The sequence below is a fragment of the Microcaecilia unicolor genome, chromosome 3, assembly GCF_901765095.1.
Source record: "Microcaecilia unicolor chromosome 3, aMicUni1.1, whole genome shotgun sequence".
Classification (NCBI taxonomy): domain Eukaryota; kingdom Metazoa; phylum Chordata; class Amphibia; order Gymnophiona; family Siphonopidae; genus Microcaecilia; species Microcaecilia unicolor.
Window position 1 is genome coordinate 436320556 of NC_044033.1, and position 22421 is coordinate 436342976.

At 45.4% G+C, this 22421-nt stretch overlaps 1 protein-coding gene across 5 annotated transcripts in view; it reads right to left on the bottom strand.

The window, feature by feature from the left end:
• The window catches only part of ASAP2 (ArfGAP with SH3 domain, ankyrin repeat and PH domain 2), a 333390-nt gene that overhangs the window by 40878 nt on the left and 270091 nt on the right, over positions 1-22421 (bottom strand). For all 5 annotated transcript variants that reach the window (XM_030198894.1, XM_030198893.1, XM_030198892.1 and 2 more), the window contains one exon: positions 15640-15707. In XM_030198894.1, coding sequence (XP_030054754.1) covers positions 15640-15707 — 68 coding nt within the window. The remainder of the gene's footprint in view (positions 1-15639; positions 15708-22421) is intronic.

Below are 22421 nucleotides of genomic sequence, written 5' to 3' on the forward strand. Positions count from 1 at the left end.
TGAAGCCTTTGAAAAGGTATTTACTTTAGGCCACACATCTAAAAAATTAAATACAGACAAGGGTAACAAGTTTTTAAATAAACCTGTACAGACATTACTGAAAAGAAAACAAATCTGCCATTTTGTGACCAACAATGATGTAAAAGTGGCCAGAGGTTTAACAGCACACAAAAGTCTAAAATGTGGCGGTACTTTACTTCACACAACACTTTGCTATGTAGATGTATTGCAGGCCATGCTACGTAGCTTTAATCGGAGTTTCCATAGAACCTTATGGGGCAGACCTATTGATGTCATGCAGGATTAGAAAATGATCTACAGAGGAAATGCAAAACTAGAAACCGTCATGAAACATTTTGAAAAAGGTAACCACGTAAGTCTGTCGAAAACAAAAGGCACTTTTCAAAAGGGATACAAACAGACGTGGACCAATGAGATATTTATAACAGCAGCTGTGTTAAACAGGGGACAGAAGCCTGCTTACAAGATACAGGATTACAATGGGGAAGCTATGGAAGGTTCTTTTTACCCCAAAGCACTAAAAAAAAAAAAAAAAATCAATCCTGACACTGACAGGGTCTACATATATTGAAAAAGTTTTTAGAAGTAAAAGGAGGGGGTCGGAGCAAAAAATATCTACTGAAATGGAGAGGCCGGTCTGAGAAATGTAACAGCTACAAGACATCTAAGGCTGCACACGAGACCCATTTGTAGTACGGAGAGGTTATTGCTCGAGCGTGTAAGTTTTAATGGAGAGTACGAATAAAGACATCGTCAATCGCTAAGATAAGTAGCCCCAGTAAACCTCTTATGACCCCATCAGACGTAAAACCATAAGGAGAAATATGGGCTCACTGGTGCTCATCCGAGCAGATGACGAATAAGCAAACATTTGGGGATTAGATTCTAACAGCTTTTCTAGTACTGCAATTTTGCTCACTGACATCACAGGTAGTTTTAACACCTCGTATGTCTTCATAGACATCGTGCAGCATCAGTTAGTAGCAGATCATTTTGTACCACTGTCGCGCTGCATACCAGTTAAAGGGAAAAGTAACAAGTTTGTCAGCTTCACATATAAGCAGCCCCATTAAGTCCCAATGAACAAAAACCACATCAATACCATTTCCTTGAAATAAAGACAGACCAGAACAGACACGTCACATTTCACTAGGGGAAGGTGATCCCTAAGCTTCACTAGTGGCGCTGGAAAGTGATCATATTTTAAAATGGTAACGAATAAAACTTATGGTGACACGGCAGCGTAGAGAGATTATTATGTGGCCCAGGCTGGTCATGGGATCCTGGGCTATTACGGATCACCCTTTATGTACGGAGCGGGGATCAGTGACGTGTTTCTTTAGAAAAAGTGCTACCGTTTGCTAGGAAGAGGCACTTAGATTGTTAAACTGAACGTGAAAAGTGTGGCCAAAGATGTGACGGGTCACGTCACCATGGAGTTCTGAATATGAATAACACCCAGTACACCTGCACATGAAAAGTGCGGCCAAAGATATGATGGGTCATATTACCATGGCTGTTCTAAACAACATGAATAACAACGCGGAGCAGACCGTATCGAGACTAGCAGTCATGTGAAAATCCCTTAAATGAGAAGAGAGGCAGGAAGACACTTTTAGAAGGACCACCCAAACTCCTTAAAAGAAAGGAAGTCAACAGTGTAGCATCACAGAAGCCTAAGCACAAGGCTAAGAAGAGAGTCAACACTACAGAGATGTAAAATGTATTTTGAGAAAAAAAATTATGGCTTTTGTGTACAATGGCTTGGGAGAATGTGCTAAATCAGAATTGGATCTCTTTTAATTGTCACTCACACAAACCAGTATCAAAAACAGCATCTATGTGAAAATATCGCCTTTATCAGCCTTAACAGATATCATGCCGTTTGAAGTTTACATAGACAGTCACAGTGAAGATTATTTGGATTTGAATATGCTACTTAACCTGAAAGAAGATGGAACAGACGTCACAAGGGCGACCAGAGCAGCGCTAGTAAATTATTCAATAGCCTCCCTCTTCAAATAGCTGGATGTCATGATCAGAGACAGACTCATCTGTAAGAGCAACAATTGCTACCCTTATAGAGCCCTCGTAGAACTGCTTCTCAATTATGGCAAAGGACCCCTCAACACGCAGTTTATGAGCGGTCTGTTTTATAAAGACTCAGCCAGGAACCATGAGTTGACAGATCCTTGCAGTCCCAATGCCAGTTTCAATGAAAGGGCTCACTTTACAGTCACTAGCCAGAAGGTAGAATTATTGGGTCATTTACACAGTGATCTGATTTTCCAAGAAAAACTTCTGAATCAATGGGGTAGATATTAAGATAAAGCTGACAAGAAGTAAAGATGCCCCTAGCACCCCCTGGGGTTAATCCTGTGGCCACCTGGAGAGTCCTACCCATCACTGCTCAGGCCTGCCTGCACCTACACTGGCATACCTTCCACCTGCCTGCTGGGTCCCGTTTACCTCTGGACAAGTCTCCCACAAGCACGTTATTTCCCTGGTGGTTTCTAGGGACACTGGGAGCCGCAACTGTGGGGTTCCACAGTTCCTAGAAAACACTCACAGACACAGAACACAAACTGCTAGGATTCTTAGTCACTCTAGGACATCAGAGCTAACAAACTAACAGGTTTATTATTTAAAAATAAAATAGAACAGTGAATGGTAAAAGTGGTAAGCAGCAGACAAAAAGAACAAAGCACAAAAGGGCCTCCAGAACTAGCACGATGACACTATTTTTATTAGAATGACCCAACACAGACCGTCTTTCGGCGCTCAATAGCACCTGCCTTAGGGGTCTAGAATACATACAAAAATCAAAATTTACAAACATGACCATAATAATAATTAAAAAAAAAACAATATTTCCTATACATGTAAAAACACTTCACACTTTTCATGCACATTAAAAAACTGAAATGAAAGATAAATTGTATCAGAACATAGATATTACAAACTAAAAAAATCACAATACATGCAAAGTGGAGCTATGGTGTTTATGCTATAAAAAACAAAATGATGTATTGTGTTCATGCATTAAGAAATGTTCTAGTGTTAGTGTATGAATGCAAAGCGTGCCCTCTCAGCTCTGTGGAAAAACAAAGATTGGAGAATCCGCGCTACCACGTCGGACAGGAAGGCACCAGTGCATGAGAAGTGGAATGCAGCTAGAAAGTTCTATACTGTAAGCTAGCCGACAGTATTAAGCCAACCAATGAAAAAGGGCATACGAGCTGCGGCAATTGCAATATGTGTGGGATGATGCTGACAACTAATGTGTTTACAGATCCACACTCCAACAGGGTATATGAGCTACATCACAGCACGTCCTGCACATCAGACTGGGTAGTCTATTGTATCATATGTCGATGCAACAAACTATATATACGGCAGAAGTCTAGGAGGTTATCCACGAGATTAATTGAGCATAAGAGCAATATTAATACCAATAAGACAACAGCTCCGTTAGCAGCTCATTGCATTAAAGAAGGGCATGCATTTGAAACTTTGAGATGCATAGTACTCCAGCAATTAAGATGGAATGTGGGCGGAGGCGACAAGAACCTCCGCCTACTACAACAAGAGCAATGCTGGATTTATCGTCTGAATACTCTATACCCACAGGGTATCAACACTAAAAGTGAATGGAATCAATTTTTCTAAGTACCTGCCTATAGTCTTTTAAACCACTTTCAATCAAGTAGTCTATTCCTTTTGCGGGGGGGGGGTGGGGGGGGGGGGGGGGGTTGAATGCCCGTTTTTAGCTCCGCCCCTTTGATTTACCCATTGAAGGATTGGGTCTGAGCGTCTGACGTCAGGCTATATATATATATACAGATGGAAGGAACTGCAGCACTAAATGCGAGGAAACTGTTAAATGAGGTCCCTGCGGATTAGACGTGTGATGTAACAGTACTATGTTATATTTTCAGGAACTACAGCTTTGGACATAGTCGGTTGGTCAACGGACCCTGAGGCAGTCTACGAAACTCGGGCTGAAGTCGGACCGTGACCGGTGAATTACGACTACAGCTGTTGAGATAAGTGCATCTTAAACCTTAGAACCTTTAATATACTAATCAGGTTCAAGTGCAAGACTACTTATAATGAGGTTTTTTTTTTAGCCTATGATGAATGAAAGGTTGCTCCCTTAAGTTGGGTGACTACAAAGGAGCTTTCCTTAGCGTTTGAGGCTTTTCCTGGTTCAAATCAGAACAGGATATACACACAGAGTTATTGGATATTTTGGTGAGCTTTATCGTGGATAGACTGTGAGAATTATCCAAGCCCTGATTTGATATTTAGAGTTTCATCGGGATGACGTCAGCCACATGTGAGAATAGGAAGGCCTACTTGTCCTCAGAGAATCAAATGACAAACATAGCAATTTCTGAACGATAAAGCGTCTTTTTGTTGCCATTTGTTAGATGTTTTTATGCTCAATACATCTATCTTTTCAGACCATTTTTGAGGAAAAGAAAATTCCAAGGGAAAATACATAAAAACTAGGCATTGGGATTACATTTGGGGGGGGGGGGGGGGAGGGAAGGGCAGCATTCTTACTAGATTGGTCACACAGATATCTCAGCAAAGCAGAGGGGCATCCTAGGAGGCACTGCAAAAGACTTCACATAAAAGGTCCCAGATATACATCTCACCATTACCACCTTAAATTGTATGGTGAGCCCTCTAAAACCATACTGTACTCGACTGTACACCACTACCATAGCCCTTATGGCTGCAGGTGTCATCTACATGTGGATACAGTAGGCTTTTGGCAGGTCCTGGATATGGACCTGTGTTCCTCTTCTCTACAGTCTACTGCACCGACTGTTAGGCTACTCCAGGGACCTGCTTGCTGCTCTAATAGGCCTGGTCATAACATCTGAAGCTGTTAGAGGCTGGTATGTACTGTTTCTTCTCATCTTTGGGGGGTGGGAGGGGGTCAGTGAACACTAGGGGAGAAAGGGGGGTGTCATGCCTTATTTGCTCTAGTGATCATTTGGTCATTTAGGGCACCTTTCTGTGATTTAGCTGTGAATGAAACAGGCTTAGACAAACATGTAACTTTTAGCCCTGGACATTTTTGCTTTGTTCCATTATGACAGAAAAACATCCAAGTTTTGGGAACAACCAAATCTTGCCTCCAACATGCCCCCTTGTGATTTGGATGCACTGCATACGAACTGCATAGAAAAATGACTTAAAATATGTTTCAAAAATAGTGATTTGGATGTTTTGGCAAAATTAAACGTCAATCTGCTGCTCTGTGCCACTTTCTGGACATTTTTCTGTTTCAAAAATGAATTCCTATATGACTTGCTTAAGGCAGATGGTGGAAACAACTCAGGCTTTCTAGTTATAGCGAAGATACATACAGTGGGGGAAATAAGTATTTGATCCCTTGCTGATTTTGTAAGTTTGCCCACTGACAAAGACATGAGCAGCCCATAATTGAAGGGTAGGTTATTGGTAACAGTGAGAGATAGCACATCACAAATTAAATCCGGAAAATCACATTGTGGAAAGTATATGAATTTATTTGCATTCTGCAGAGGGAAATAAGTATTTGATCCCCCACCAACCAGTAAGAGATCTGGCCCCTACAGACCAGGTAGATGCTCCAAATCAACTCGTTACCTGCATGACAGACAGCTGTCGGCAATGGTCACCTGTATGAAAGACACCTGTCCACAGACTCAGTGAATCAGTCAGACTCTAACCTCTACAAAATGGCCAAGAGCAAGGAGCTGTCTAAGGATGTCAGGGACAAGATCATACACCTGCACAAGGCTGGAATGGGCTACAAAACCATCAGTAAGACGCTGGGCGAGAAGGAGACAACTGTTGGTGCCATAGTAAGAAAATGGAAGAAGTACAAAATGACTGTCAATCGACAAAGATCTGGGGCTCCACGCAAAATCTCACCTCGTGGGGTATCCTTGATCATGAGGAAGGTTAGAAATCAGCCTACAACTACAAGGGGGGAACTTGTCAATGATCTCAAGGCAGCTGGGACCGCTGTCACCACGAAAACCATTGGTAACACATTACGACATAACGGATTGCAATCCTGCAGTGCCCGCAAGGTCCCCCTGCTCCGGAAGGCACATGTGACGGCCCGTCTGAAGTTTGCCAGTGAACACCTGGATGATGCCGAGAGTGATTGGGAGAAGGTGCTGTGGTCAGATGAGACAAAAATTGAGCTCTTTGGCATGAACTCAACTCGCCGTGTTTGGAGGAAGAGAAATGCTGCCTATGACCCAAAGAACACCGTCCCCACTGTCAAGCATGGAGGTGGAAATGTTATGTTTTGGGGGTGTTTCTCTGCTAAGGGCACAGGACTACTTCACCGCATCAATGGGAGAATGGATGGGGCCATGTACCGTACAATTCTGAGTGACAACCTCCTTCCCTCCGCCAGGGCCTTAAAAATGGGTCGTGGCTGGGTCTTCCAGCACGACAATGACCCAAAACATACAGCCAAGGCAACAAAGGAGTGGCTCAGGAAGAAGCACATTAGGGTCATGGAGTGGCCTAGCCAGTCACCAGACCTTAATCCCATTGAAAACTTATGGAGGGAGCTGAAGCTGCGAGTTGCCAAGCGACAGCCCAGAACTCTTAATGATTTAGAGATGATCTGCAAAGAGGAGTGGACCAAAATTCCTCCTGACATGTGTGCAAACCTCATCATCAACTACAGAAGACGTCTGACCGCTGTGCTTGCCAACAAGGGTTTTGCCACCAAGTATTAGGTCTTGTTTGCCAGAGGGATTAAATACTTATTTCCCTCTGCAGAATGCAAATAAATTCATATACTTTCCACAATGTGATTTTCCGGATTTAATTTGTGATGTGCTATCTCTCACTGTTACCAATAACCTACCCTTCAATTATGGGCTGCTCATGTCTTTGTCAGTGAGCAAACTTACAAAATCAGCAAGGGATCAAATACTTATTTCCCCCACTGTATCTGTAGCAGGTATTCTCCGAGGACAGCAGGCTGATTGTTCTCAAATGTGGGTCGACGTCCACGTCAGCCTGGGAATCGGCATTTTGCAAGCAAAATATAAAAAAAAAGTCTTGCTAGAGTCTTCTGCTGCGCATGCAGTGCGCACCACGCATGAGCAGACCGATTTCCCACCCGTTGCGTGAACATGTTCCTCAGTTAAATCAAAAGCATAAAAAGAAACAATAACAACTCCAAAGGGGAGGTGGGTGGGTTTGTGAGAACTATCAGCCTGCTGTCCTCGGAAAATACCTGCTACAGGTATGTATCTTTGCTTTCTCCGAGGACAAGCAGGCTGCTTGTTCTCACATGTGGGGTATCCCTAGCAACCAGGCTCACTCAAAACAATGAACATTGGTCAACTGGGCTTTGCAACGGCGAGAACATAACAGAGATTGACCTGAAACCATAAACAACTAACTGAGAGTGCAGCCTGGAACAGAATAAAAATGGGTCTAGGGGGGTGGAGTTGGATTCTAAACCCCAAACAGATTCTGCAGCACCAACTGCCCAAACCGACTGTCACATCGGGTATCCTGCTAAAGACAGTAGTGAGATGTGAATGTGTGGACTGATGACCACGTTGCAGCCTTGCAAATCTGTTCAATGGAGGCTGACTTTAAGTGAGCCACTGACACAGCCATGGCTCTAACATTATGAGCCGAGACACGGCCCTCCAAAGACAGCCCAGCTTGGGCATAAGTGAAGGAAATGCAATCTACTAGCCAATTGGATATGGTGCGTTTTCCGATGGCAACTCCCATCCTGTTGGGATCAAAAGAAACAAACAACTGGGCGGACTGTCTAAAGGGCTTTGTCCACTCCACGTAAAAGGTCATAAGTACATAAGTAATGCCATACTGGGAAAAGACCAAGGGTCCATCGAGCCCAGCATCTTGTCCACGACAACGGCCAATCCAGGCCAAGGGCACCTGGCAAGCTTCCCAAACGTACAAACATTCTATACATGTTATTCCTGGAATTTTGGATTTTTCCAAGTCCGTTTAGTAGCGGTTTATGGACTTGTCCTTTAGGAAACCGTCCAACCCCTTTTTAAACTCTGCTAAGCTAACCGCCTTCACCACATTTTCCGGCAATGAATTCCAGAGTTTAATTACACGTTGGGTGAAGAAAAATTTTCTCCGATTTGTTTTAAATTTACTACACTGTAGTTTAATCGCATGCCCCCTAGTCCTAGTATTTTTGGAAAGCGTAAACAGACGCTTCACATCCACCTGTTCCACTCCACTCATTATTTTATATACCTCTATCATGTCTCCCCTCAGCCGTCTCTTCTCGAAGCTGAATAGCCCTAGCCTCCTTAGTCTTTCTTCATAGGGAAGTCGTCCCATCCCCGCTATCATTTTAGTCGCCCTTCGCTGCACCTTTTCCAATTCTACTATATCTTTCTTGAGATGCGGCGACCAGAATTGAACACAATACTCAAGGTGCGGTCGCACCATGGAGCGATACAAAGGCATTATAACATCCTCACACCTGTTTTCCATACCTTTCCTAATAATACCCAACATTCTATTCGCTTTCCTAGCCGCAGCAGCACACTGAGCAGAAGGTTTCAGTGTGTTATCGACGACGACACCCAGATCCCTTTCTTGGTCCGTAACTCCTAACGTGGAACCTTGCATGACATAGCTATAATTCGGGTTCTTTTTTCCCACATGCATCACCTTGCACTTGCTCACATTAAACGTCATCTGCCATTTAGCTGCCCAGTCTCCCAGTCTCGTAAGGTCCTCTTGTAATTTTTCACAATCCTGTCGCGAGTATACGACTTTGAATAACTTTGTGTCATCAGCAAATTTAATTACCTCGCTAGTTACTCCCATCTCTAAATCATTTATAAATATATTAAAAAGCAGCGGTCCTAGCACAGACCCCTGAGGAACCCCACTAACTACCCTTCTCCATTGTGAATACTGCCCATTTAACCCCACTCTCTGTTTCCTATCCTTTAACCAGTTTTTAATCCATAATAGGACATTTCCTCCTATCCCATGACCCTCCAATTTCCTCTGTAGCCTTTCATGAGGTACCTTGTCAAACGCCTTTTGAAAATCCAGATACAGAATATCAACCGGCTCCCCTTTGTCCACATGTTTTTGTTTACTCCTTCAAAGAATTGAAGTAAATTGGTCAGGCAAGATTTCCCCACACAAAAGCCGTGCTGACTCGGTCTCAGTAATCCATGTCCTCGGATGTGCTCTGTAATTTTGTTTTTAATAATAGCCTCTACCATTTTCCCCGGCACCGACGTCAGACTCACTGGTCTATAATTTCCTGGATCTCCCCTGGAGCCTTTTTTAAAAATGGGCGTTACATTGGCCACCCTCCAATCTTCCGGTACCACGCTCGATTTTAAGGATAAGTTGCATATCACTAGCAGTAGCTCCGCAAGCTCATTTTTCAGTTCTATCAGTACTCTAGGGTGAATACCATCCGGTCCAGGAGATTTGCTACTCTTCAGTTTGCCGAACTGCCCCATTACGTCCTCCAGGTTTACCGTGAAGTCAGTAAGTTTCTCCGACTCGTCCGCTTGAAATACCATTTCCGACACTGGTATCCCACCCAAATCTTCCTCGGTGAAGACCGAAGCAAAGAATTCATTCAGTCTCTCCGCTACGTCTTCCTTGATCGCCCCTTTTACCCCTCGGTCATCCAGCGGCCCAACCGATTCATTTGCCGGCTTCCTGCTTTTAATATACCGAAAAAAAATTTTACTATGTTTTTTTGCCTCTAATGCTATCTTTTTTTCGTAATCCCTCTTGGCCTTCTTTATCTGCGCCTTGCATTTGCTTTGACACTCCTTATGCTGCTTCTTGTTATTTTCAGACGGTTCCTTCTTCCATTTTCTGAAGGCGTTTCTTTTAGCCCTAATAGCTTCCTTCACCTCACTTTTCAACCAGGCCGGCTGTCTTTTGGACTTCCGTCTTTCTTTTCTAATTTGCGGAATGTGTATGGCCTGGGCTCTCTTGCAGTCCAAGGTGTGCAAACTGATTTCGCCAGGGTGGATATGAGGACGGGGAAAGAAAGTTGGCAAGACAATTGACTGGTTCAGAATGAACTCCGACACAACCTTTGGCAGGAACTTAGGGTGCGTGGGGAGGACTACTCTGTTGTGATTGAACTTGATATAAGGTGCATGCACTACCAAGGCCTGAAGCTCACTGACTCCACGAGCTGAAGTAACAGCCACCAAGAAAACAACCTTCCAGGTCAAGTACTTCAGATGGCAGGAATTCAGTGGCTCAAAAGGAGCTTTCATCAGCTGGGTGAGAACGACGTTGAGATCCCATGACACTGGTGGAGGTTTGACAGGGGGCTTTGATAAAAGCAAACCTCTCATAAAGCAAACAACGCTGTCCAGAGATAGGCTTACCCTCTACACGGCGATGATAAGCACTAATCGCACTAAGGTGAACTCTCACAGAGTTGGTCTTGAGACCAGACTCTGACAAGTGTAAAAGGTATTAAAGCAGGGTCTGTGTAGGACAAGAAAGAGGATCTAGGGCCTTGCTGTCACACCAGACAGCAAATCACCTCCATTTGAAAGATTAATACCTCTTCGTGGAATCCTTCCTGGAAGCAAGCAAGACTCAGGAGACACCCTCTGAAAGACCCAAGGAGGAGAATTCTAAGCTCTCAACATCCAAGCCGTGAGAGCCAGAGACTGGAGGTTGGGATGTAGAAGTGACCCCTCGTTCTGAGTGATGAGGGTTGGAAAACAGTCCAATCTCCACGATTCTTTGGAGGACAACTCCAGAAGAAGAGGGAACCAAATCTGGCACAGCCAGAAGGGTGCAATCAGGATCATGGTTCCGCAGTCTTGCTTGAGTTTCAGCAAAGTCTTCCCTACTAGAGGTATGGGAGGATACACATATAGAAGGCCTGTCCCCCAATGTAGGAGAAAGGCGTCTGATGCTACTCTGTTGTGGGCCTGAAGTCTGGAACAGAACTGAGGGACCTTGTGATTGATCCGAGTGGCAAAAAGATCCACCGAGGGGGTGCCCCACGCTCGGAAGATCTTGCGGACTACGCCCATGTTCAGTGACCACTCGTGAGGTTGCATTATCCTGCTCAGTCTGTCGGCCAGACTCTTGTTTACGCCTGCCAGATAAGTAGCTTGGAGAAACATGCCGTGATGGCGAGCCCAAAGCCACATCCGGACAGCTTCCTGACACAGAGGGTGAGATCCAGTGCCCCCCTGCTTGTTGGTGTAAAACATGGCAACTTGATTGTCTGTCTGAATTAAGATTGCTTGGTTGGACAGCCAATCTCTGAAAGCCTTTAGAGTGTTCCAGATCGCTCTTAATTCCAGGAGGTTGATCTGCATACCTTTTTCCTAAAAGGACCAGGCTCCCTGAGTGTGGAGCCCATTTACATGAGCTCCCCACCCCAGGAGAGATGCATCTGTCATCAGCATGTTTCGTGGCTGAAGAACTTGGAATGGTCGTCTCATGGTCAAATTGGATTGAATCGTCCACCACTGAAGAGAATTCCGAAAGCCGGTGGACTGTTGGATTACATCGTCTAGATCCCCTGCAGCTTGAAACCACTGGGATGCTAGGGTCCATTGAGCTGATCTCATATGTAGACGTGCCATGGACGTGACATGAACTGTGGAGGCCATGTGCCCCAGAAGTCTCAACATCTGCCGAGCCATGACCACCTGCTGAGACACTCACACCATGGATACCAGGGACAGAAGGTTGTCCGCCCTTGCCTCGGGAAGATAAGCTCGAGCTGTCGGAGTGTTCAACAGAGCTCCAATGAATTCCAATTTTTGGACAGAAGAGAGATGGGGCTTGGGATAATTTATGACAAACTCCAGTAGCTCTAGCACCCGAATAGTCATTCGCATGGACTCCAGAGCACCTTCGAGGTGCTCTTCACCAGCCAATCTTCGAGAAAAGAAAACACATGCACTCCCAGTCTGCGTAGCGACGGTGCGACTACAGCTAGGCATTTGGTAAACACTCTGGGCGCAGATGTCAGGCCAAAAGGTAGTACACGGTACTGAAAGTGCTGTGTTCCCAGCTGAAATCGAAGATACTTCCTGTGAGCTGGAAGTATCGAAATGTGTATGTAAGCATCCTTTAAGTTCAGAGAGCATAGCCAATCATTTTCCTGAATCATGGGAAGAAGGGTGCCTAGGGAAACCATCCTGAACTTCTCTCGAACAAGAAATTTGTTCAGGGCCCTTAGGTCTAGGATGGGACGCATCCCCTCTGTTTTCTTTTGCACAAGGAAGTACCTGGAATAGAATCCCAGCCCACCTTCCCCTGGTGGAATGGGTTCGACCACTTGGGCCTGTAGAAGGGCGGAGAGCTGTTCTGCAAGTACCTGCTGTGCTGGGAGCTGTAGGACTGAGCTCCTGGTGGGCAATTTCGAGGCTTGGATTCCAGATTGAGGGTGTTTCCTAACCAGACAATTTGAAGAACCCACCTGTCGGAGGTTATAAGAGGACACACATTTGGTGAAAAAACATCAACCTCCCCCCAACCGGCAAGTCATCCAGTACGGACATATTTACTGAGGCTATGCTGAACTGGAGCCAGTCAAAAGTCCATCCCTTGCTTTTGCTGGGGAGCCGCGGTGGCCTTAGGCGCATGCTGTTGACGAGAACGAGCGCACTGGGACTGAATCTGGACAGGCTGCCGAGAAGCAGAAGTGTACCTACGCCTAGCATAGGAATAGGGAGCACTCCTCTTCCCTCCAAAAAACCTCCTAGATTAGGAGGTAGAAGCAGAAGATGCCCAGCGGGAGAGAGAATCCATAGCATCATTATGCTTCTTGAGGTGGTCAACTAGATCTTCTACTTTCTCACCAAAAAGGTTATCCCCCTGGCAAGGAACATCCGCCATCCGCTGCTGGACCGAATGATCCAGGTCAAAGGCACGCAGCCATGAGAGTCTGCGCATCAATATACCTTGGGCAGCGATCCTGGATGCTACATCAAAAGTGTCGAACGTACCCCTGGCCAGGGATTTTCGACCTGCCTTCTGCTGCATGACCACCTGGCTAAAAGGCTCGGCCTGCTCCGGAGGGAGTGCATCAACCAAGCTAGACAGTTGCCTCACTGAGTTCCGAAAGTGGATGCTCGTGAAGAGCTGGTATGTTTGGATTTTGGCAGCAAGCATAGCGGCCTGATACGCCTTCCTCCCAAAAGAGTCCAAGGTTCTAGATTCTCTGCCTGGGGGTGCCGAGGCATAGTCCCTAGTGCTCTTGGCTCTTTTGAGGGCTGAGTCCACCACCATGGAATTGTGAGGTAGCTGAAACCTTATCAATCCAGGCTCACCATGGATCCGATATTGGGATTCAGTTTTCTTTGGGATTAGACAGAGGGAACGACCAGTTTTGCATAAGGACTTCCTTCAGTGCATTATGCAAAGGAGTCGTTGCAGCCTCTCTAGGCGGAGAAGGATAATCCAGGACCTCGAGCATCTCAGCCCTGGGCTCATCCTCAACCTCCACAGGGAAAGGAATAGCTGCAGCCATTTCCCGGACAAAGGAGGTAAAGGATAGACTCTCCGGTGGAGAAAGTCTCCTTTCTAGTGGAGGGGAAGAGTCAGAGGAATCCCATAGGACTCGTTAGAAGAAAAGTACCTGGGATCCTCCTCTTCCTCCCACGAACGCTCATCTTCAGTATCAGACAAGACATCCTTCAGAGCAGTCCAAAACTGAGCCTGCCTCGACGCTGAGGAACGACGTCCTCAATGGTGGTGCCAAGAAGTCAACGCCCGCCTGGACTCTGGTGAAGCTTCCTCCACCGACACTGAAGGGGAGTCGACCGGGGTGGCAGCAGACACCAATGTCGTAGGCGACACCGAGGGCGGGGACCTCACTACAGGTGAAGGGCCAGATGCCGATGCAGCAGACGGTATGGAAGGCGCAAGCACCCCCTGACACTGAAGCAGACTGGCGAAGCAATCCTTCCAGAAGTTCTGGAAGCAAGGCCCTAATGCGCTCGTCGAGATCCGCCGTCAGACACGGCTGCAGTGTCAGTAAAGGAGCCGGTTGCAGAATCTGTCGAGACTCGGAAATAGATACCAGGTTGCCAGGAGACTGACGCATTGGCACCTCCTGAATAGAGGGGGAGTGATCCTCTCGGTGCCAACGCTTCTCAGGTGCCGGAATCTCTCAACGCCCCGGAGCTCCCGGCACCATGTGTCAAAGGAGAACGATAACGGTGCTTCTTCGCCTTCGCTCATCATCAAGACCCCTCGGTACCGAGGACGACGTGGAATCCTCACGCCTCCTCGGGGCCGGGTCCAACGAAGGTTGGTCTCGGGAAGCCTGCATAACAGGAGGCCTCGAGGCAGGTGGAGACCCACTCGATGCCTCACTGCTCCCAGCGCGAGTTGGTCTCTCAGTAGCCAATATCTCTCTCCCCGACGTCGATGCTCCTTTCGATGTCGACGCCCTCAGTACCAATGTCGATGCAGACGTCGAAGGACCGTACCGAGCCCCAAAAAGCTTCTCTCGTTGGGCTTCTCGAGACGCTTGGGTCCGTTTCTTCATACGAAGACACAGACTACAAGCGGCTGGGCTATGATCGGGCCCAAGACACTGGATACACCAGGCGTGGGTATCGGTACCTGAGATGGTCCGGCTGCACCGAGTACAACGTTTGAAGCCGCTGGGTGTCTTCGATGACATGGAAGGAAAAACGGCTTTGGCGAAATCAAAAGACGTGATTGTGCCTGTTAAAAGAAAAAAGGGCACGAAAAGAAGGGAACAACCCGACTGCGCGGTGAAAACAAAGGAAACTTTAAAAGGGCAAAAATAAAGAAAACTACGGAAAGTTTTTTTTTTTTAACTGTAAAATTTCTAAGAAAAGGAAAAGAAAATAAGGCAAAAGCCACAAAACTCTTTCCCAGGCCTGAGAGGAGCGGAGCAAAAAAAAACTCAACCACACCTCAACGCGGAGAAAACATAACTGACGGGCGGGAAATCGGTGCGCGCTGCACGTGTGCCAGAAGACTCTAGCAAGACTTTTTTTTATATTTTGCTTGCAAAATGCCGATTCCCGGGCCGACGCGGACATCGACCCACATGTGAGAACAAGCAGCCTGCTTGTCCTCAGAGAATCACTAACTACTAAGCTATGCTATCAGTGTAACAGTTAGATGTGTATATTACATCATACCACTGAAATACAATCCTAAATATCCAAATTAAAGTGGGCCACCTTTACAAGAATGTTAACTACAGAATGGCCATGGTAAAGAACATCCTCAAGAAATTATGCATAGAAAAGATATTCTCCAGGCCATAATGCAGGCCTGGCTTCCAAGGTAAAAACTTTTTGTTTCAAAGTAATCGAAAGGTTATGTTTTCTATTTATGTTCTGCTAATGACTAAATTCTAAGAAAATCATCTAAGTGAAAATCAAGATTATTACTGGCCTTCAGCACTGCACAAAATATCATCAGAAGCAAGCTTAATTCCTTATTTTAACTGAATGTATTATTTAGGTAACATTTCTGCCACTTAAAATTCCATTAAAAAAATTCCAAAAGCAATGTGATATAGAGAGAATATGGCAGTAAACTTGAATTTGTCTTACATAATTAAGTACTCACCAGATTGCTTTAAAGTTCCAGGTCCTCGAGCTTGCCCTTTGTTAATTCCAATAGATGACTTTTCAGTTCTGTAATTATTATAACAAAAGAAATGTCATCTTATTCCTATCTAAAACCACTGAAATTACAATGAAACTAAATATCTACTTTTATGGACCCAAACTGCATTATATACCTATTTGAACATACGTAGTTATACTTCTGTCTACAGACTAACGCTATAAAACTGTTTAATTTGGAAAAGATAATACAAAAGATACTGATCAAATCTAATTCCCAAAAAAGGAGCATAATTCAGTCTCTAGAGGGATGTTCTGGAGGCACTTGTGCTGCCCTATATGTACAGAATAAGAAAAGGCATGGCTCAGTTTTCAGTAGAACTGGCAAGATTTAAAGTTGCCCCCTTTCATAACCAGAGTCCTGAATCTGTCTACTACATTCCCAGAAAGGATTTGAAAGGCAAGGAGTAAATTGGTTCTGGAAAGACAAGACCTCAAAGTGGTATTGCTACAAAATGCCTTCTTAAAGATGACAGCCCCACAAAGGCACCTGATGGGGAAACAAGAATTGGAAGAGACGACTCGGTGCATAAGAGAACATAAGCAAAGTATCAGAGAACATGCCATCTGCTGGGGGATATAATCAGAGAAACAGATTTGGAGAAAGGCATAGAAGAACCCAAGGTGGTCAAATGTCTACCTGCTATCTTTGGCTAGCAGTAATGGAGTAGAAATGAGAAGACGAAGGTGATGTCATAGCCACTTAGGGACTGATTACAAGGGGAAGGACAAGGACCATCAGTGTATAGTTGCAAACCTGTTTTTTTTTTTTTAAACATTAATTGACTGAGAAGTATATGGAAGGATAAAACACTATGGAGATAATTCTGTAATACAGATATTAACATTTACACACTGGTTATGTATATAAATGTTTAAAATAACAGCGTGTGTGTGTGTGTTTAAAGCACTATTCTGTAAATACCCACTTAACTTACATAATGTGTACTTGCAAGGGGGTAGACACATGAGTGGAACTTAGGCTAATCACGAGCAGGGCTCTCAAACTTATGAATATCTCTTACAAAAAACTGTGCCAGTATATGCAGTATTTAACTGCTAATACCAACACTGGCTCTATGGCTGGTACAGATGCCGTTATAGAATTGCCTTAAACATGGTAGAGATGATTTACACCTGTTTGTGAGGGTAACTTTGTTTTGTTGACAGGCCATATTAGAAAGCCTTGTGATACAGAAGGGGTTAAACGGCGAGTACCAGGGATTGTCCTCAAATGATGCAACCTAAATAGTGAACCTGGAAGTGGTGACAGCAGAATTAAAGCTTCCACTGTGAGCGAGAAAGCAAGTGACAGCAGAAGTGGGAGCATGGCAAGAACTACCAATGTTTCAGTAATTCCTTCTTCCGATGAGGTGGCCATCATAAAAACAGACTTATCTGCACAGGTCACTCACGAGGGCCGCAAAAAAACATTACAATGGAGTAAATCAGTGTTTCCCAACTTTTTCAAGCACACCACCTTCCAAAGAGCAGGTATGGTAGAAATGGAAAGAAGACTCATGTAACCAAAAGGAAAGCTAGGGAAGTTCCACCACAGACTGGAAGGGACTGTTAGGACAAAGGGGAGGTGATGCTGTATGTAACGTGCTGCAAAAAGCAGAGGTGAAATGTTTCCTTCAAGTTGTCTATTAATTCTAAGATCCTAGAAAGGTCAGTGGCAAGCTGTGTTTCTATGCTCAGAAAGGAGCTCCTGCACATTTAAGAACCAATGCTGTTTCTTGCCAGGTATTTGTGACCTGGATTGGCCACTGTTGGAAACAGGATGCTGGGCTTGATGGACCTTTGGTCTGTCCCAGTATGGCAATACTTATGTACTTCTTGTTATGAGATTCTGAGGGTACAGCCCATGTGCTAGTCTGGACCTGAGTATCAGGCAGTGATGACTTCTTTCAATGGCACACCTGATAAGGACTGAAGGCACACTAGTTGGGACACTCGAGTAAATTGGAGTCCATGGATATTAAATGACTGTAACCTCCCTGCTTGTTACAGTAGATCTAGCTACCTGAATGTCTCTTTGAATTAGGACAATTTGATTGACCATGGGATTTATGAAAACCTCTAGTTTAGTGTAAGGACTTCAACCAGGTGGACCAAGGTACAGTATTTTTCTGCAGGTACCAGGGGCTACAAAGAATGAAATCCATTTAGATGAGTTCTTAGTCCAGGCTGGATTTATCTTTGCTTAGGAGAAATGATTCTCAATTTGAAAGGTATATTGAACTAAAGGGGAAAGGGAAATGGGACTTGATATACCGCCTTTCTGAGGTTTTTGCAACTACATTCAAAGCGGTTTACATATTCAGGTACTTATTTTTGTACCAGGGGCAATGGAGGGTTAAGTGACTTGCCCAGAGTTACAAGGAGCTGCACTGGGAATCGAACTCAGTTCCCCAGGATCAAAGTCCACTGCGCTAACCACTAGGCTACTCCTCCAAAAGAAAGCCACAAGATGCAGAAAAAGCTCCAAAAAGATAAAGAAAAGCATGGGAATTGCTGATCTTGATGGAAAAAAAAAGTCCATTTGGCTGTGCAGGAAAAAACAAACTAGACAAACTGTGGGAATGCAGGAATTAAGCTGGTATCAGGAGTGAAGGAAACTGGCGGGGGGGGGGGGGGCTGCCTAACTCAGAAGTTCAGGCCTCGAGTGCGGCAAAACAGGCTAGGTTTTCAGGATATACCTAATGAATATGCATGAGAGAGATCTGCATGAATACTACCTCCACTGTACGCAAATCTCTCTCATTCATATTCATTAGGGATATCCTGTTTGTGGTGCTCGAGGCCTGAACTCCCGCATCCCTGGTCTAATTAGTTTGTTCACATTTGCCTGTCTCACTGTCTGGAAAAAAAACATTAATGAATGTTTACTATTAGTTCTTCAGAAGCATTAGTTGGAGGTTTGCAGTGTGGTATTTGGGTTTTTTGTAGTTGCTGGTGTCACTGAGGCTCTTTGGGAGAAGAGTGGGAGATACATAAATGTAAATATCATCTACAGCATCACAAATATAGAGATCCTACACTGAACCCAGGAGGAGGGGAACAGATACTAGACCTGGGGTCATCTGGGAAGAGTTTCTAATGTCCTGGTAGACAGTCATGTGAGCTCCAGTGATCATCAGATAGTATGGCTTCATGTGAAAAAAAAAGGAAGAAATGGGCCACATCAAGGACAGAATCCTGGACTTCAAGAGAAACAATTTTGTTAAAACATGGCAGTACCCTGAGGAGACACTGGCAAGTTGCCCTGTAAGGTAGAAAGATGGTAGTCAATTAAAATGACCTAAAGAAAGGACACCAAAGTATTATTATACAATGAAAGGAAAATGAAAAAAGGTGGTTGAAAAAAGTAGCAGTCAAAAAAAGGATCTCAGGAAGAAAACAAGACAGACAAAAATATATGGAAAACCAGAAAGGCATGAGGACAAGACTTTTTCAAGTATGGCAGTGGAAGGAAGTGGTATAGAAATATGACTATAAAACAGTAGTAAAAAAAGAATAACCAGAAAAAGCAGGAACATTAAACAAATACTTTTATTTCATGTCTGCTGAACAATGGATTAAAGAAGGATTACCAGTAGATGCTAAACCAAATTATCCAAATTCAGACAGACATCCAGGTTGTTCTATGTCAAAAAGCAGGGGGGTAAGGGATCCTATCCCTTGTGTCAGGAAGAAGTGGGTATGTGGCAGTGGACTCCTTCATGGGATGAGCCAGTAAGAACTGCCACCTGGCAGACAGACTAAGCAGGATGTTGCAACTACATGAGTGGTCTCTCAACATGGTGTAGCCAGGAAGATCTTCCGAGAGTGGGGCACTCCCCTCGGTGGATCTTTTCTCAACTCACCTCAACAACAAGGTCCCTCAGTTCTGCTCCAGGCTAGGGTAACATGGCAGACTAGGATCAGATGCCTTCCTCCTGCATTGGGGGAGAGGACTTTTGTACACGTTTCCACCCTTACCTCTCATAGAGAAGACCTTGCTGAAATTCAGACAAAACCGGGGTACCATGATTCTTATCACTCCTCACTGGCCGTGGCAGATAGGGTTCCCTCTTTTTCTGCAGTTATCTTCAGAAGATTGGTGGAGATTGGACTTTTTTCCGACCCTTCTGCATCCTAGCCTCCAATCTCTGCCCCTCATGACTTGGATGTTAAGAACATAGAACTTGAATCTCTCAGATTGCCTGAGGACTATGGCCCGAGGACTATGGCCCTGAGTTGCCTGAGTGGACTGGGTTGAGGGCTGGTATCTACGCCTTTGAGAGTAGTAGGACCTGTATCTTTGTCCAATCGAAAATCTTCCTGTGGAATATGATGCAGATGGAGGTTGCTGAGAGAGAGTGTGGTTCATATTCATATGCTTCTTAATGAGGTCAGCCACCTCCTCCACTTTCACTAATAAATTGTCCCCTCGACAAGGCACATCTGCTAACCTCTCTTGAACAGCTTGTTCCAGGTCAGACACGTGCAGCCATGAGAGTTTGCGCATCCCTACCCCCCATACCAGAGAGCCTGGCTGCAACATCAAAGCTGTCATAAGCACCCCTGGCCAAATAATGCCTACACTCCATCTACTTATTGGCCAACTGGCGAAGCTCAGAGACCTGCTCTGTAGGGAGAGAATCCATCAGACAGTGTACTATTAACCAAAGACTCCAAGTAAAGGCTCGTGTAGAAGTAGTAGGTCTGGATGTGGGCAATAAGCATCAAGCCCTGAAAAGTTTTCCTCCCAAATGAGATCAAGGTTCTGGCCTCTCGCCCCAGGGGCGCCGAGGCATGAGACAGAGAGCCCTTGGCTCGTTTGAGAGCAGATTCAACTACCAAAGAGTGGGAAGGCAGCTGGGCCCTCTCGAATCCGAGAGCCTTCTAGATACAGTGCTGCATATCCACCTTCTTAGGTGCTACCTGCACTGAGAAAAGAGATTCCCAATTTCTCATCAGTGCATCCTTAAGAATAGGGTGCAATGGAGAGTGACTCCTTCCTTAGGAGGATGCTTATGGCCCAGAACAGACAACATCTCTGCTCTAGATTCCTTCTCATTCTCAAACTTAAGTGGGATGGCCGCAGCCATCTCCTGTACAAAACAAGTGAAAGAGTGCCTCTGGAGGAGATTTCAGTCTCTCTTGAGGCGGTGAGGAATCAGAATGTATTTCAATGACTCCTCCTCCGAGAAGTAATGTGGATCTGCATCTGATTCTCATGAGTGGTCCCCAGTCAGATGTCACTTCCTCTTGAGGACCAGGAGACTGGGTCTGCATCGGCCTCGATCTAGTGGAATGGTGTTTATGCACCAAGGAGCATTGAGGTGCAGCCCTTCCCTCAGACTCCAGGTAAGCTTCCTCCCCCGATGTCAGAGGGAGTACTGCTTGGTTAGGACATGGCTCCAGCACCCTGCGAGGTACTGGTGTCAACGATCTGGGAACTAGAATCAGTGGAGCCTTGGAGAGGGCCTGGGGCTGCTCCACTAGCACCCTTGATGCCAAAGCGGGAGCACCCTGCAGCAACTGTCCCAGCTCTTCTAGGAGCATGCTTTGGAACCGCTCACCAGGCATCAGGAAAGGCATGGAAGCAGGGGCAAAGGCAGTCTGCAAAGTCATCAGTGTCAAACCGCTGGCAGGGACCTGGCCGCTTGATGACTGGCACACCAGCACCAGTTCTACAGAAGAGAAGTCCTTCTCTTGATGCCAGCGATTCTCAGGTATCAGAGTATCTGATAACGTGTCAAGGAGGATCGATGCTTATGCCTCTTGGGCTTCCTCCGATACATCGAGCCTCGATCCCCATGTGCCAAAGAGAATACTGCCGAATCTGAGCGTCTCCCCGGTGTCGGGTCTGATGCTGACTGATCATGGGGCCTGCTAAAAGAGCCCAGTGTTGAGGAAGGTTGAGACCATTCTATGCTGGTGCACTCCCAGTTTATACCGATGTTGAAGCAACCATGGAGATTGATGCCACGGTCCAGCCTTTGAAGAGCCAAAAAGTCGCTCCTGCTAAGCCAGTCACACTCTCTGTGTTCTGGTCTGCATATTAAGCAAAGATCACAAAGAGAGGAGTCATGATCTGGCCCAAGGGAACCAAATGCACCAGTTGTGCAGGTCCGTGAGTGAAATAATGCAGTGACATTTGGCGCACGCTTGAAGCCACTGGGGGTCTTCTTGGACACTGAAAAAAAGAATCGCATCTAAATTAAACTCCTCAATCTTGAACAAAAAAAGGGGGGGGGGCAGTGTTCAAACTGAGGTCGGGGAGCGGCCTAACAGCGCAGTCACTCACGAAAAATAAAGGAAACAAAACATGTGGAAAAAAACAAAGTGAACTGTAAGGAAAATAGAAATACATTTAAAAAAATCATCCTCATGGGAAGGCACTCACGAAAGCGAAGGGAGTAAGGAACAGAGTGTGAGGAGAGGACCACATGAACACATCCTCTCAGCTCAATGGGGGGGGGGGGGGGGGGGGGGGGGGAGGGGGGAGAGAGACTGAGGGACACATGCTCAACCTTGGGACACTGCTAGAACTTTCCATTGTGCTAGTGAACCACTGTCACCCACATGTGGAAATATTGCGACCTGCTTTTCCTCAGAGAAATGGTTATTTATCTGGGTAGACTGGCTGCTTAACAATTGCCTGCTATCTTCATAAATAAAAGAATGTGCAGGGCACACCACATGCATATTTTTACTTGTATGAAATGCAGG